We start from the raw sequence: 16,265 nt of genomic DNA on the forward strand, positions 1-16,265 counted from the left end.
TCAGACAATAGCTTTTAAAAGTAATATATATGTTGCTTTTAAAAGCACAATTACCGCTACTACTACTACCACCACACCATTACCACCACCATCGTTGCCACCATAATCTTCTCCACCACCACCAGCGTTTTTGCCACCATTAGTACTACCACCACCACAAGCACAACTACCTCGACTAGCTCCACAACCACAACGATCATTACCACCACCATCGTTGTCGTTACCTTCGCCATAATTATCACCACCACCACCACAAGCATAATGGCTACCAATGGCACCACAATCACCACACCCCACTATTGGCACAACCACCACATGTACAATTACAATTATTGCTACCACCACCATTGTCATCGCCAGCCTCACCGCCGCCGCCACTGTTATTTCCATTGCGATCGCTACCGTTATCGTCGCCATCACCTACAATTGCAACTACGGACATTATACCACTACCGCCATCACCACTACCATCATTGCATTGCCAAGAACGCTGCAATCGCCACCATTGCTACCTCTACACCCCAACCACCACACTCTATCATTGGCACCACTACCACACCTCCACCGTTGGGGCTACTATCATTGCCATTAACCTCGACACCTTTGTCGTTGCCACCACTCCCACTACTATGTCTATTTTTTCTTATTATATACAATTTTATCATTTTTACATTAAATTTTACCAAACGCGTTTACACTAGTTTTTACACTCACAACACTTTTAAAAGTACATGTTATCAAACGCTCAACTGCTTTATGTTATAGTTGATTATTCTAAATACAATACATCTTTCTATTGGCATAAGCAATTTTTTTGAAAAAGTACAGCAATCCCAAACTGGTCCTTAGTGAATACTTTGGTTTGTTGATTATCAAGTATGCCACCGTTGACTTCTGCCAACAAAAAGATGTATTGTATTTAGAATAAATTGTATGTATGAATGCTTGCACCATAAGTAATAAGACTTCCTTTACAAAGGATTGTGCCAATGTTTGGCTCAAGTTGGGTTCTTTTTAATGTGTTGCATGTTAAAGACATTAATTTTTTTCTCAATATTGGACCAAAAACTATTAAGATAAGGTTAAAAATAAAATGATTATTTTCAAGCATATCACTTTAATCATTCACAACAGAAAGTAAAGACAGTAAGCAATAAAAACAATAAGTAAGTAACTAAAATTGATATTAATATTGTTGAATATCAAACAAAGTACATACATGTATGAACTTAGAAGAATCGATAAAATTCTTAGGCCATCTCCAACCAATTTGGCTAGGGGCAATAGGGCTAAAAATAGTTCGAAATGACACGAAAACCGTCTTCAACCGAGAGTTAGGCTAAAGGGCTCGTGGGCCCCACCGAACCAAAATTATACAATCAAGGTAACCCGCTGGCCCAAAAGAGACAGCCAGCTAGCCCTGGGCTGGTCCACAATTCAAGCCCAATGGCTACATGGTGACAACATGATGCCAGGTAGCCATTGGATTTGAATTTGTTTTTTTTTTTTTTTTCTTACAAAACTTTTTTAAAAAATAAAAATAAAAATAAAAAATTCTAATTTTTTTTTCCTATAACTATGTGACAGCCCGTCCCGGAAATTTTAAACGTAACGTGAAAAGACAATTTTGCCCCTAGTGCGATTTCTTTACGTTGTGTGGTTGTTTGATTGGTGTGGCTGGCTGTGGACCACACACGCATACTCCCATAATCTCCCTCACCCTTTTCCCCTATCCCTGCACCTGTCCCGAGTTCCCTTTCCCTTCCCATTTTCCATACAACGTACGGACACACATACAAACCCATCAAACCTCCACAGATCGAAGAAACCAAGCACATATTCAGACTCGTGAGGCTTGTAGGAGTCCAACCATGCCCATTTCAGGTAAGAACACATTCGTTTTCACGTCGATTACACGATGTCCGATTTGAGGTACTATTCATGCACACGTGATTTCTCACGTTTTAGGGAATTTCAAGCTTGTAGGTAGCTTGGTGAGGTCCCTAGGAGGCTCGGGGTGGTTCGTTTGATGGTTTTGGACGTCGGGATCACTAGTTTCGAAGTTGGCCGGAGTTGGGTTGATTTTTCAGGTGAGATTTTGTGGATTTTAGCCCTTGAAAGTGGTATGATTGTGTTCCTCTAGTTCTAAGCTTCATTTTGGTACCAATTTTGTGAAATTTGGTTGAAAAACGAAGGAGTTAGGACGTTTTAAAGTTTTCCCGATTTTCCGGCGCCGGAGGCCGCCGGAGAAGACAACGGAATATTCCGTCAAGTTTGACGGAATATTCCTGACGCCGTTGACAGAATCTGTTAAATCTGACGGAATATTCCCTACGGCGTCAGTTGACGCCGTCAGCGTGCCAGGCACGTGCCTGCGCATGGCCGGCGCGTGTGGCCGTGCCTTGGCCGGCGCGTGAGGGCGCGTGTGGCGGTGGAAAATCATTTTAAAAATATAGAGATGTTCCTGAGGTTGAGTAGATCACGTTGGTGTATTCATACACCCCATTTGAGCATTGTATGAGAAGTTATTTCTAAAGGTTGGTTATGTGCTTTAAAATTAACGTTTTTATAGTTGTTTCGCATATAGGTGAGACGTATCCCGAGGACGAGCGTGGTCACTCGAGGCAGGGGGGTTACGACCCTTCCACTTACCAGTGAGTGGGTTTTTGGTTTTCCGTATATACCTATATACTTATATTTTCTCAGGAATTGATTTGAATTGTCATTTGCCATATGCCATGCATTAGATTATCGTTATTTATGCATCGTTAGTTGCATTATTAGTTGTATATATATACATATGCATATTGGGTGCTGCGGACGCACAGGTAAGTGTCAGGTAAGTGTTATTCATGTTTACATTCAGTAGCGATTTGAGATGCTTAGAGAGATCATAACCTGCACCCCCGGTGTTAGTGCTCCCGCCCAGAGTAGGGCACAGTCTTTCACGTGTTGTTCACCTCCCGCACCACACGCTCAGCTTGGATCCAAGTTAGGTGCACAGTCCTGTCGTACAGACCACTTTAGGTGGTTCCGACTCGTAGGTGACCTGCGATTATTCGCACAGCCTTCACGTGATCGTAGCATTAGAGCGTTTATATGTATTGCACCCAAGCCTGTTGTACAGACCACTTAGGTGGTTCCGACTCGTGGCAGGTTTAGTTATTGAGATTGAGATTTGAGCTCTAGATGCAGCCGTACAGGTCACGTTAGGTGACTCCGGCTGCCAGACTATATGTTATGGATATGATTTATACCCGGGCATTTCATTCTGGGGTTCCGACATGACATTTTCTTAAGCATGATTGGTATATATATATATATATATATATATATATATGTACATATGTTTATTTTCTGGGAAGTATACAGGTTTTACGGCGAGGGGTTAGAACTTATTTATTAAATGGTTTTCGAAAAGCTTTGTTTTTGCCCACTCACGCTTTTGTTTTGCGCCCCTCCAGGTTCTAGTTGCTTAGCAGGTTTGGTGGTTTCCCAGAGGGCTTTCCCGGCATTTCTGACAGACGATCACCAGCGTAGGGCCACCTTCGGGTGTATTGTTGTCGCGTCCTTTTAGTTTGGACTGCTTAGGCATTATGCTCTGAACTTGTGTCTCACTTACGCTAGCACTTATTTCTATTACCTTGTATGCTAGTTTTTATTTATTCGTACTTGTTACATTACTATTTTATTAGCTTCCGCACTGTGCACATGGTTACGTCACCTCCGGGTGATGGCCAGTACGCCCTGATCTCGGTCGGGGTGTGTCAAACTACCTAAGCCATTAAACAACATTAAATAACATTACACAATGTTAAACAATATTAAACAATATTAAACAACATCAAATAACATTAAACAATATTAAACAACATTAAATAACATTAAACTTAAACAACATTAAAGAACATAATCTCCACCTTAGTACTAGTTGGGGAATTTATTCAAACTTAAACAACATTAAAAAAAAAATGATAAATTACATTTTACCCTCTCAGGTTTGGGGTTGATTGCAAACTCATACAACATTTTTAAAACATTTCAATTTCATACATTTACTTATCATTTTATTTCAATTTCATACATCCATTAGAAAATTGGTTAAGTAAACCTTTAACTGATGACGTGGCAAATATGGGATCCACATTTGTGCTGACGTGGCTGACAAACGTGTGCCACGTGGTATAAAAAATAAATAAAATATTAAAATAATTAATTAAAGAAAAGTTAAAAAAAACAAAAAAACCCAAAACCCCCTTCGTCTTCCCCACTTAACCCACACGAGTAGCAGCAGCAGAGCCACAACCACCCCTTCCCCATCACCATCGCAGCCCTCAAACCACTCATCCCTTTTCACCTCCCCTCCCTTCTCTCTCTAGAGACTCACTCCTCCCTTTTCACATCCCCGACCCACCTTCTCCCTCAACCTCACTCTCTTCACCTCCCCTCATTTCTCTCTCCCAGATCAACCTGCACCCAACCCTAATCCCCAAAATTTTATATCCCCCAATTTTAGCCCCAATCCTACCTAGTGCTGCAGGCAACGAGGTCGCGGGTCTCGAGGGAACCAGAAGAAGAAGAGGAGACACAGCGGAGGTGGGAGACGTATTTTGAGAGAGCAGCGAATGAGTCAGTGTCTTGGGGCTTCTTCGACAACGTGCTGCAAGGAGATGAGGTGTTGCAGATGGAATGGGAGAATGAGATGTTGTAGACGGGTTTCGAGGGAACCAGAAGAAGATGAGGAGACACAGCGGAGGTGGGAGACGTATTTGAAAGAGCAGCGAAGGAGTCAATGTCTTGGGGCTTCTTCGACAGCGTGCTGCAAGGAGATGAGGTGTTGCATACGAAATGAGAGAATGAGATGTTGCAGACAGAGGAGAAGAGAAGCTTGGGATTGGATTTTTTGGGGTTCTGGGTTCTGACGACGGAGGAGATGTTAATATTCAAATTAGAGTGTAATTTTTTATTAATTGTTTATGCCATATGGCACACGTTTGTCAGCCACTTTAGCACAAATGTGGATCCCCTATTTGTCACGTCATCAGTGAACGGTTTTCTTAACGGATTTTCTAACGGATGTATGAAATTGAAATAAAATGATAAGTAAATGTATGAAATTGAAATGTTTTAATGATGTTGTATGAGGTTGCAATCGACCCCAAACACGATGGGGTAAAATGTAATTTACCCTTAAAAAAAACATTTAACAACATAAAACTTAAACGCCTACTCCATGCTTCTTTTGGCCCAAACATGTGCAACAAGATCCTGTTGTAGGTACTTGTTTGTGGCAAGCGAACCTATCATCCTATGGCGCCTCATGTACTCAATTAACGAGATATTACCAGTTCTTGGATCCAAAGGCAAATTAAACCCATCATATATTTTTGCACGAGCCCTCCTTGACATATTTGGATCATCTTGTTCGTCATCAGATTCTTCATCAATATAGTCATCAGATACTCCAAAGAAAGCATGCCAGATCCATGTGTCAAACAAGGCAACCGCCTCTAACACAATAGTTGGTTTTCTTGATTTTCCATCTGAAGAGTTACTCACATATCGACACGTAACACTCGAAATCTGAGACGTAAAATTATTGAGATTCCATATCGACAAGAAATCTGCAAAGTTACTCACATATCGACACGTGACACTCAAAATTCGAGCAGGAAAATTATTGAGATTCCATATCGACAAGAAATCTGGAGAGTTACTCATTTTAGCAACACGTGTCACTCGAAATCCTATCTGAAAAATTATTGAGATCACATCTTGAAAAATTATTGAGGTAGTTTAATTTAAATAACCATATTAAATCAATTAAAATAATAAATTATGTTTGGCCTATGGCCCTTCGACCCCCTCAGTTGGAGATAGTTTTTTGTCAAAGGGCCTGACACTGTTCATTAAAATATTAATTTCTTGAAGGGCTATAGGGCTAAAGGGAGCCCTCTAGCCCTCATTCGGTTAGAGATGGCCTTATCAGATTGGATATAAGCCATCAGATTAGGTTAAAGATGCTTCCTTATAAAGAGTTGCAACCAAAGAGAGAAACTGTCTTAAGGCCAGTAAATCAATACTACGCAAAAGAAATTGTAGCAGAGCAAATTCTAATTGGTCTTAGAGCCTAAATGAGGCTTCCTAAAATTCTTAGGTCTTGGTTTCAAGTGATCATTTGGTAAGGCAAAAGGAATGAAACAAGTACAGCAAAAGAGTCTTTGGTTTGAAAACTTGTAGTATGTGTTGTCGAATGATTTGAGTGTCTGTTGCTCAAATCATTTGCTTGTATTTATAGGCCTTTCACTCTTCTTTCTTCGAACACTATGAAGCATCTTGGAGCCGACTCGATAATTAATTATATAATTTACTATACGTGTGATAAGGTAATTACAATTGAATTGCTTGAAGAGCACACCAAGACTTGTCCTATACAATTTACTATATTTAGCTTAATCTAGGAGATTACAGAGAGATTTGAGGAGGCAAGAGAATATCAAAACATCATTTGAGTAGATGATATATCAGGTCTTACTAATGTATTCAGCTCGTCCCCACCACTCGATGATGGTCCGCATGGATGGTCTGCACAATTGACCCTCACAAGAGAAGCTTTCATGTTGTGTTAGTTTGTGGTTGGGCTACTTTAATTTGGGTTGTGTGTAATCTCCTTTTCAATGTAAATCTTATTTACCAAAAAACATGTGGGTTAGAAGTTAAAATAAAGTGTGAAATATTTTTCCATTAAGCCATCTCCAATCGACGAAGGGCCAGCTGGCTCATTTTAGCCCTATGGCCCTCCAAAAAATTAATATTTTAATGAACAATATCATGTCATATTTCTTACTATCTCCAATCGAGGGCTAAAGGGTCATAGGCCAAACATAGCCATGTGACAAAAAACCATCTCCAACCGAGGGGCCAAAAGGCCATAGGCCAAACATAATTTATTATTTTAATTGAATTAATATGGTTACTTAAATTAAACTATCTCAATAATTTTTCGAGATGTAATCTCAATCATTTTTCAAATAGTAGTTTGAGTGACACTTGTCGATAAGTGAGTAACTTTGCAGATTTCTTGTTGATATGGAATCTCAATGATTTTACATCTCAGATTTCGAGTGCAACGTGTCAATATATGAGTAACTTTGCAGATTTCTTGTCGATAAGGAATCTCAATCATTTTATGTCTCAGATTTCGAGTGTCATGTATCAAGATGTAAATGGAGTAGACATTTAAGTTTTATGTTGTTAAATATATTTTTTTAATGTTGGTTAAGTTTAATGTTATTTAATGTTGTTTAATGGCTTAGGTAGTTATAAGAAGAAAATAAATTAGAATTTTAAAATTTTTTTAAAAAAAATTTGTAAGAAAAAAAAAATATATATATATATATATATATCAAATTTAACAACTAGCTGACGTCAGCAAGTATCTGTGACATCCCACATCGCCCAGGGAAGTGATCCTTAAATGTGTATTCCCATCTCTACCTAGTACGAGGCTTTTTGGGAGCTTACTAGCTTCGGGTTCCGTAGGAACTCCGAAGTTAAGCGAGAAAGGGGCTAGAGCAATCCCATGATGGGTGACCCACCGGGAAGTTGCTCGTGAGTTCCCAAAAACAAAACCGTGAAGGAATGGTAAGCCCAAAGCGGACAATATCGTGCTATGGTGGTGGAGCGGGCCCGGGAAGTGATCTGTCCCGGGCCGGGATGTGACAATTTGGTATCAGAGCCTTACCCTGGCCGTGGTGTGTCGACGAGGACGTCAGGCCCCTAAAAGGGGTAGATTGTGACATCCCACATCGCCCAGGGAAGTGATCCTTAAATGTGTATTCCCATCTCTACCTAGCACGAGGCTTTTTGGGAGCTCACTAGCTTCGGGTTCCGTAGGAACTCCGAAGTTAAGCGAGAAAGGGGCTAGAGCAATCCCATGATGGGTGACCCACTGGGAAGTTGCTCGTGAGTTCCCAAAAACAAAACCGTGAGGGAATGGTAAGCCCAAAGCGGACAATATCGTGCTACGGTGGTGGAGCGGGCCCGGGAAGTGATCCGTCCCGGGCCGGGATGTGACAGTATCCGTTAGGTTTCAAATTTCTAGATCGACTCGAGTTGGCTAAACCAGCCAGCCAGTTGGCCCGATTATGCAATTGTGGCCCGTGTGGCCCACGAGCCCTTTGACCTAGCCTTTAATTGGAGATGATTTTCGTGTTATTTCGGGCTATTTTCGGTCATATGGCCCTCTGGCCGGATCAGTTGGAGACGATTTTCGTGTTACATTTCATCACTTTTTTTTATGAATTTTTCAATCTAGAAAATTAAATACAAAGAACAATATTTTTTTTCTATTCAATCACACAAAAAAATAGTTATTGTTTGTATATGTTTTCTTAATCAAATAAACGGTTGAATATAAACCCTTAAAATCCTAAACGGTTGAAAAATAAACCCTTAAAATCATGTTTTAGAATTAAAAATGAGGCTCACCCATTTCTAAACTAAAAATAAAAACAAAAACCAAGATTGGCCCGTCAATTTGGTTTCCTAGTTTTTGGGGTGAGATGTAGCCGAACTTTTTGCTATCCAAGGATTGAAGTTGCTAGCCCATGTGGTGGATGTAGCCCTATTTTTCGGCCAATTGGGAATGAAATTTTTCATTAGAGCTACAAATGTGGTAGCCTCAAGGAGGATAAAGCCTCCATTGAGGATGCTATAAGAGAGGGGCTACATTTGGCCAGTTTGATGCCCCTTTGGCCAAAAAATGGTCAGGCGGACTCCATGAAGTTATAGCTCAGCCATCGGTTAGAGATGAGTTTTTAGGCAAATCAGGTCATTCTTTGGCTTTTGGACCTTTAACCCTCTCCGTTGGAGATGACCTAATTTTTCGGACTAGAACTCTCGTTTAGAACTTCATTCTTAGTTGCTCACTGGAGCTCCTAAATAGTGGGCTTTGGTTTCAAGTTTTGCATCTCCAATGTGCAACTATAACGCACTTATGTCACATGATGCAATGGTGGATGTAGAATTCTAATTTTAACAGTCCTTGTATAACAAATCCAAGCTTTTTTCAGATATGAACAACACATCAAGTGCACAAATTCTATACAATTAATTTTTAAAGTTATACATTTTTCATCGTACACTTGTTAGGCATATAGTCATATGTCGAGTCATTTTGCGCACATTTCATACGTCTGACAACAACTTACTATTGAGCTTGTATGTTGACAACTTTTGAGTGAGCCTATCAACATACTATCATTGAACACTTGGTGGTCATTCTATGATCCTCGGAAGACCTTCTTAAGCGTCTTTTTTCCAGCCTCCGAAGAGTCCCAGGATTATCATGGTTTCATAATGAGTCCGTTCTGACATGAAAAGAGGTATAAATACTAAGATGTATAAATTGTGACGTAAAATTTTCATTCCCTAGAGATGCCAGCTCTTGACTTAATGTTTGAAACCACAATTTGCTTGGATGAAAGTATGGTGGTAAGAATATTCATCTGTATATATATATAAAAAAAAAATTATATTTCATACAAAATGTGTCCAGAATAATCCTAAATTCATATTTTTCCTGATACATAGCGCTTATATATATAGGAAAGTGTTATTAGTACTTCAAAAATCTCATTGTACACTCTTCACAAGTGTATTTTTCTTTTTAAATATAGAAAATTTGGAATGTAAATTGTAAAATAAAGAATTTGAAGTACTAATAACAATTCCCTATATATATATATTCCTTTATTCGGTCTCTTTGTCTGTCCATTTCTTTTTTTAAAAGGAACTTTAACGAAAAGTTTCTGGAACTGTTCACTTTAACGAAAACCCATATTTTTACACTAAAAAGTCAATCCTGGTACTATTCATTTTACCCTTTATTTTATCCTTATCGTTAAAATTCAAAGTTTTCAAATCATTTTCATTTTTTTTTTTAAATAGTAGGGGCCAACATCATTTGAATCTATTTTTGTCCAACTTTTGTATTTAGTTGCATGACAAAATTTCATCAACAATTTATTAGTGCACACCCTCCGCCACATAAAGTCCACCATACCTTTGAAATAATACAAAAAAGCAAATAAAACGATCGCGTTTTCGTCCTCCTCCTCCCTACCATTACTCGAATCCAATAGCTGCCTCAATTCTGTCATCTAATCACAAGTCTTCAGATCCTCTCCTTCCAAAAGCCCTAAATTTAAAAATACGCAACGCGTTGTCCTGCTGGCCTCTCACTCTCCCCCCGTTTACTTTCCTTTTGTTTTTGGTCAATACTCCCTCCACTTTACTTGCTCAAAAGTCCTACCCTTCCCACCTCCTTCCATGCACTTTCTTCCTCCCAACTTTTCAGCCCTATATATTTCTCCCACCTCCTCCCTCCATTTCCATCCCACTCCACAAAAACTTCAGCTTCATTAAAATCCCAACTCCCAAATTTGATCACTTTCTTTAGAATAAACCATGGCAGCTTTTGCGATTTTGCAACTAGTCCTTGTTATTTCTTTGTTTCATTTCAGCTCAGCAGCCAGGAACCTTGCTGAAATTTCCGATAAAAACCAAATGCAATTCCAGTACCACAACGGCCCTCTCCTCACCGGACAATTCTCCGTCAACTTGATCTGGTACGGCCACTTCACCCCCTCCCAGCGTGCAATCGTTTCCGATTTCTTCACCTCCCTATCCAAACCCACCTCCGACCAACCATCTGTCGCCACGTGGTGGAAGTCCATAGAGAAATACTACCACCTCGCGCATTTGAACACACCCTCTTCATCTCTCTCCCTCTCTCTGGGAACCCAAATTCTTGATGAAAATTACTCTCTTGGAAAATCCCTCACTTCCCGCCAAATCCAACAGCTGGCCTCAAAGGGTGCACTAAACTCCGCAATCAATGTCGTTTTGACATCGTCCGATGTTCTTGTCGACGGGTTCTGCATGAACAGTTGCGGCACCCACGGCTCATCCAACGACGCTAGTCAAATCAGAGGATCAAAATCCAACAAGTTCGCTTACATTTGGGTCGGAAACTCAGAGAGCCAGTGCCCGGGGCAGTGCGCGTGGCCATTCCACCAGCCCATCTATGGACCCCAGAGCCCACCCCTTGTGGCCCCCAACAACGACGTGGGCCTGGACGGCATGGTGATCAACCTGGCTAGCCTTTTGGCGGGGACCGTGACCAACCCTTTCGGAAACGGCTACTTCCAGGGTCCGAAGGAGGCTCCTTTGGAAGCTGCTTCTGCTTGCCCTGGGGTCTACGGCAAAGGGGCCTATCCTGGTTATGCTGGGGACCTACTGGTGGACCCCACAACCGGAGCTAGCTACAATGCTCATGGATCGAATGGGAAGAAGTACTTGCTTCCTGCTCTGTTCGACCCTTCGACTTCGACTTGTTCTACTTTGGTTTGAGGGTTGAGACTCTTTAACAGGAGATACGAATTAATATTAAAGTATATATGTACATTACGAGAGAGATTTAGGGAGATGTATTCTGATATCTAAATTTTTTTTATTCTTTTGTATCACATTGAAAATTAATATAACTACATTATTTTGTTATTCTTTTAATGGTTGGTATTATTTTGTTATGCTTAGTTATCCTAGAACATCTCTAAATAAGATGTCAAAACTGCTACATAGACCTACAACAATAAAAAAATAACAGCAATCTCTCTTCGACCGAGCCTTCAGTTTCTTACATGAACCTGAATCAATTGAAGGCAAAACCAATGTTGTCAAATTTGACGGCAGCTATCAAATTTATTTAATAATTTAAAAAAATATATAATGCAATATATAACAATGTTGTTGAGTGTTCCAAGTATTTGATTTGTTGTGTTGACCCTAAAAATTAACAAACCTACGTGGTCCACAGGTTGAATAGCTAATGAGCTAACTACGACATTAGGTTGAAAGCAGGGTGTGCCAACTTGTCGACCGAGCTCGGTCGATGAGTAAATGAATGTGGTGATGGTGTTGAACGCATTGCTGACTTCTGTTATTCGAGAGATCACGGCCGATGAAGGAACTCGTCTCGGCTTCTAGGTACTAAAGTCTGAAGACAAGGCTGCAAGTCACTGCAAAGTTCACGAATCATCAACTCCGGGCTCAGTTGCTTCAATTATATTTGTGAAAATATAAGTGCACCAAATTTGTATTATACTATAAGAACACAAATACTCAAAGAAGATAAGTGTCTTGACTGTAAATGTGGTTTGGCTCTTGGAATTTCGAACTCTACAATGCACTCGAGAATATCCAATCATAAAATGGGTTCGGCTTTGAATGTCACAAACAACGTAAGCTGGTAACACCTCAACTCGCGCAAGACGTTAATGAGATGATCTCTTCCAACAAGGACTCAAAGACTCCTTGCTGATCGAGACTTGGACAAATAGTCAACAAAACTCAAAGCAATACTGTTAATCCAAACTGAAGGCATTCCTCGATCGCCTGACTCTATGGCTCCAGTGCTGTTAATTCAAACTAAAGATGTCGCCAATTCTTAACCACAATGCTATTAATCCAAACTGAAGATGTGCTTGACGAAGTTAGGAAGGTTAGTGTTTTTCTCAAAGATGAAAGGGTTTCGCATAAAGCAAGAAAGTGTGCAGGGCATATTTGCATATTGTGTTGAAGGTCCCTTAAATGTTGCAAAACCTCTTCTTTGGCATTCCTCGGTCCAGTCTTTATTGCTCGGCCACTCCTACTAAAGTTAGGACTTTAAACCCAGTCTTCTTTTTCTTTTCTTTTTCTTTTTTTTTTTTTGGTATTTTATTCACTCTTGATCTTAATCACACATGAACCTTGATTCTTGGAATATTCGAATCTTATCAACGTTCATCCTTATCCTTAAACAATTTTACTCATACTAAGACTCAGTCGAATCTAACCTAACTCCTTAAGAGTTGTACACTTATTAGGATTCGGCCATCCCACCTTGGGTTGGACTCCATCTTAGAAACACAACCTGGGTCGAAGATCTTTACTCTGTGTCGAGCCCATAGCTACATTTAGCCCAAGCCCAATATTTTGGGTCCAAACAGGTTATGGGGAAGGGCAATCGGCCCAATCTCCCTCAAACAATTGATTATAAGCCCATAGCTACATTCAACCCAATCTCCCTCGAATGATTGATTGTAAGCCTAATTATCACGAAGCAATTCATGACACTATCAACAGAAGGGTCCTTGTCAACTAAAATCCATAAAACACCAAGAAAAGTTATCGGGAAGGGCAATCAATGTTATTGCTTTTATTGACAATGAGCCCGTTATGCAACGTTTTCATGACATGAAAGCTAGTTAGCAACAATTGTAACTTATTTGTATTAATGAATTATGAACGACGTTAATATTGTCTATCTACTATCTAAAATGATTCGGTTGTCTAATTTTTTTTTTTTTTACCTTTTACTCTTTTAAATTTTGTCTTGCTCTCTGTAATTCCTGGCTTAACCACTGTATAAACAAATAATGTACAAAAATATTCCTAATAAAAAGGAAGTCACAATATTACCTAATATTACGATAAATACAATAATTGACTCACGTACGTCGACGGAAAAAAGTTCACTGGGTCGAAAAAAAATTTCCGATTCCTATTATACAATGCGTGCATGTCCTCTACCCTCTTTATTCTTGGTCAAACTTATTATCAATGGCAGTGTGCTGGTAGGTTTAGGTCATTGCGACCGTTATGCCTTTGAGCACACTCATCGCTGTCCAAGTAGCCAGCACCATACAAACTTGAAACATTTGCGCTCCAATTCCATAAACCTCATGACCTTCACATGCAGCAGGCGGCGCATATTCGGCTGTGAGCTAGCATGGTTCATGTGTTAATAAAATACCTTAGACAGCATTCATATGCATAATGCACGCACCCTCTCCAGTCTCCTATCCACGATAATGAATTACATGGCATTAGTACACTATCATAATTATTGTGTTAATAAAATAAAGATATATATAAAAAAAAATTATTTACATATTCTTATTTTATTAATAAAAAACATTAAATGACGATAATATTTCCGTTTCATGTTTATTGTTCTTTTAATCTACACGTGAAGAATTAACTAGTACTACTAGATTGCTTAAGCGCCTGACAATGCGCAGACTGTCACAATTAGCACCGACCATTCTCCACTCACCACTGTCGCCAGGTGCGTGGAACTTTCCGTCTTTCCGACCCATGATATATAGTATTGTTCGTCAAACGCTGTACAATACATACTCCATTTGTTTCCAAGGTTCTTCACCTCTACGCTACTACTAGTTTAACAGCTTAGTCATCTTCTACCATTATAATTTCAAAATTTACCAAGTTTGCTAAGAAATTGAAATTCTAATTTCAAATTTTACTTTCTGATCATTTTTCAATACACTTATTAGAACCACCACATCCTTAATTAATTGTGTCATTCCTATGTTCCACACCGACCAACCCACAGGAAAGCTTAAATCTTATTAATCATCTAATCTGTTGATGCTTGTCATTTAATTAATTTGTTGATAATCAGAAGTGGGACGTGCATAATATAAAAGTACTATTGAAATTATAATTAGAAGTGAGACGTGCATAATATGAGTAGTATATCACGTGTTTTTATATAAGTAGTTAAAAATTTTAATATTTAAGTTATTAACTTTTTAGCACACATATCTTACCATTTGTATAGTAACACGTAATGTACCATCTTGTTTTTCAGTCACACTAAAAAATATCTCTTAATTTAGTATCTTACCAATTAAATATACGTGACAAGTGTTAGAATCTCGTCAAATGTTGAGGATAAACACGAAGGGGAAAATGACGGGAAGGTGTAGTCAATCTCAAAACCAAAACCAAAACCCAAACATATGATCTGTATACAATGCTCATCGAAATTGAAACCCTAGGTGCTGTGCTGCCTTGTAATTCATCCCAATCAATAAAGTAAGCTTAATCCCCACGCGACTGCATTTAAAAACATACCAATCACTCACTCTCTCTACCCACCTGTCCCTGAGTTTTAGCTTGTGTACGTCCCCTCCATCTGTGTGTGAATACACATCTCTCTCGGGCATTTTCCCAAGAGAAATGTTGAAGAAGTCTTGTCGAACTTTTCATAGATTCTCATACACTTTATATTTTTAGTATAATATTTTATAAGAAATTATTATGAAAATAACTTGGGTTAACTTTATTTTAATAAAAGATCATACAATAACTTTATTTAATAAAAAAAAAAACCTTAAATTTTAATGAAAAACTCATACATTTTAATAAAAATAACAAAGAACTTAAATTTTAATAAAAAAGACATAATTTTAATATTAAAAAAAAATTGTCGTGCAAATCGGCGCATCCTCGCACAAACTGTTTATGAAACTTTACGGTATTACATTGTTTATGAAACATAACGGTACTATTTATAAAACTTATCACTGTTTATGAAACTTAACGGTATTACACTGTTTATGAAACTTACTATACTGTTTATAAAACTTAACAATACTACACTGTTTATGAAATTTAACGGTACTACACTGTTTATGAAACATAACGGTACTATTTAAAAAACGTACCACTGTTTATGAAACTTAACGGTATTACACTGTTTATGAAACTTAACGGTATTACACTGTTTATGAAACTTTCTTCACTGTTTAAGAAATTTACTACACTGTTTATGAAACATAACGGTACTATTTATAAAACTTACCATGGTTTATGAAACTTAACGGCATTACAATGCTTATGAAACTTAACAGTGCTACAATGCTTATGAAACTTAACGGTGCTACAATGTTTATGAAACTTAATGGTACTACACTGTTTATGAAATTTAGCGGTACTACATTCTTCTCTCCCCTCTTCTTGAATTTTCTTGGCACATTCTCACCTTCTAAACACATTTTCTTCTTCAAAATTTCTACCATACTCATCAAATTTTCTCTATATCTCTTCAATTTCTTAACTTTCAACACCAACTACTGAATTTTCTTCTACTGTTCACCCATGTGCAGCTTCCTCTTCTCCTCCACCTACAATTTAACCTTCTCCCTTTGCAAAATAAAAAAAAATTAACGCAAATGAAACCAATAAAATCGAATACACCCACATATATGAGCTCAGATCGTATCCCCGCTTCATGTCCTTCAATTTAGAAGCATCTCAAGTCTTCAATCATCTCAATATCCGTGTTGACTTAAAAACCCTGAATTTTAGTTACCATACAATTTCCGAAGCATCTCACGGCACTGGCTACGTGG

The 16,265-nt window shown here is 38.7% G+C and overlaps 2 protein-coding genes across 2 annotated transcripts; one reads left to right on the forward strand and one right to left on the reverse strand.

Moving 5' to 3' along the window:
• Positions 1-417, reverse strand: LOC103963060 (glycine-rich cell wall structural protein 1.0-like). Its single transcript, XM_009375839.1, has one exon. It carries the CDS (start codon positions 415-417, stop codon positions 1-3), a length of 417 nt encoding a protein of 138 aa, XP_009374114.1.
• Positions 418-10,372: 9,955 nt separating this feature from the next.
• Positions 10,373-11,565, forward strand: LOC103961987 (protein PHOSPHATE-INDUCED 1-like). The gene has a single exon (XM_009374649.3). It carries the CDS (start codon positions 10,471-10,473, stop codon positions 11,413-11,415), a length of 945 nt encoding a protein of 314 aa, XP_009372924.1. The 5' UTR covers positions 10,373-10,470; the 3' UTR covers positions 11,416-11,565.
• The last annotated feature ends 4,700 nt before the right edge of the window (positions 11,566-16,265 follow it).

This window comes from the organism of the source record quoted next, unplaced genomic scaffold (assembly GCF_019419815.1).
Source record: "Pyrus x bretschneideri cultivar Hongxiangsu unplaced genomic scaffold, Pyrus_bretschneideri_v1 Contig2, whole genome shotgun sequence".
NCBI lineage: Eukaryota > Viridiplantae > Streptophyta > Magnoliopsida > Rosales > Rosaceae > Pyrus > Pyrus x bretschneideri.

Bases quoted from the DNA above. Each gene is read 5' to 3' on its own strand.
- LOC103963060 (XM_009375839.1), bottom strand. From the start codon at position 417: ATGGCGACGATAACGGTAGCGATCGCAATGGAAATAACAGTGGCGGCG.
- LOC103961987 (XM_009374649.3), top strand. From the start codon at position 10,471: ATGGCAGCTTTTGCGATTTTGCAACTAGTCCTTGTTATTTCTTTGTTT.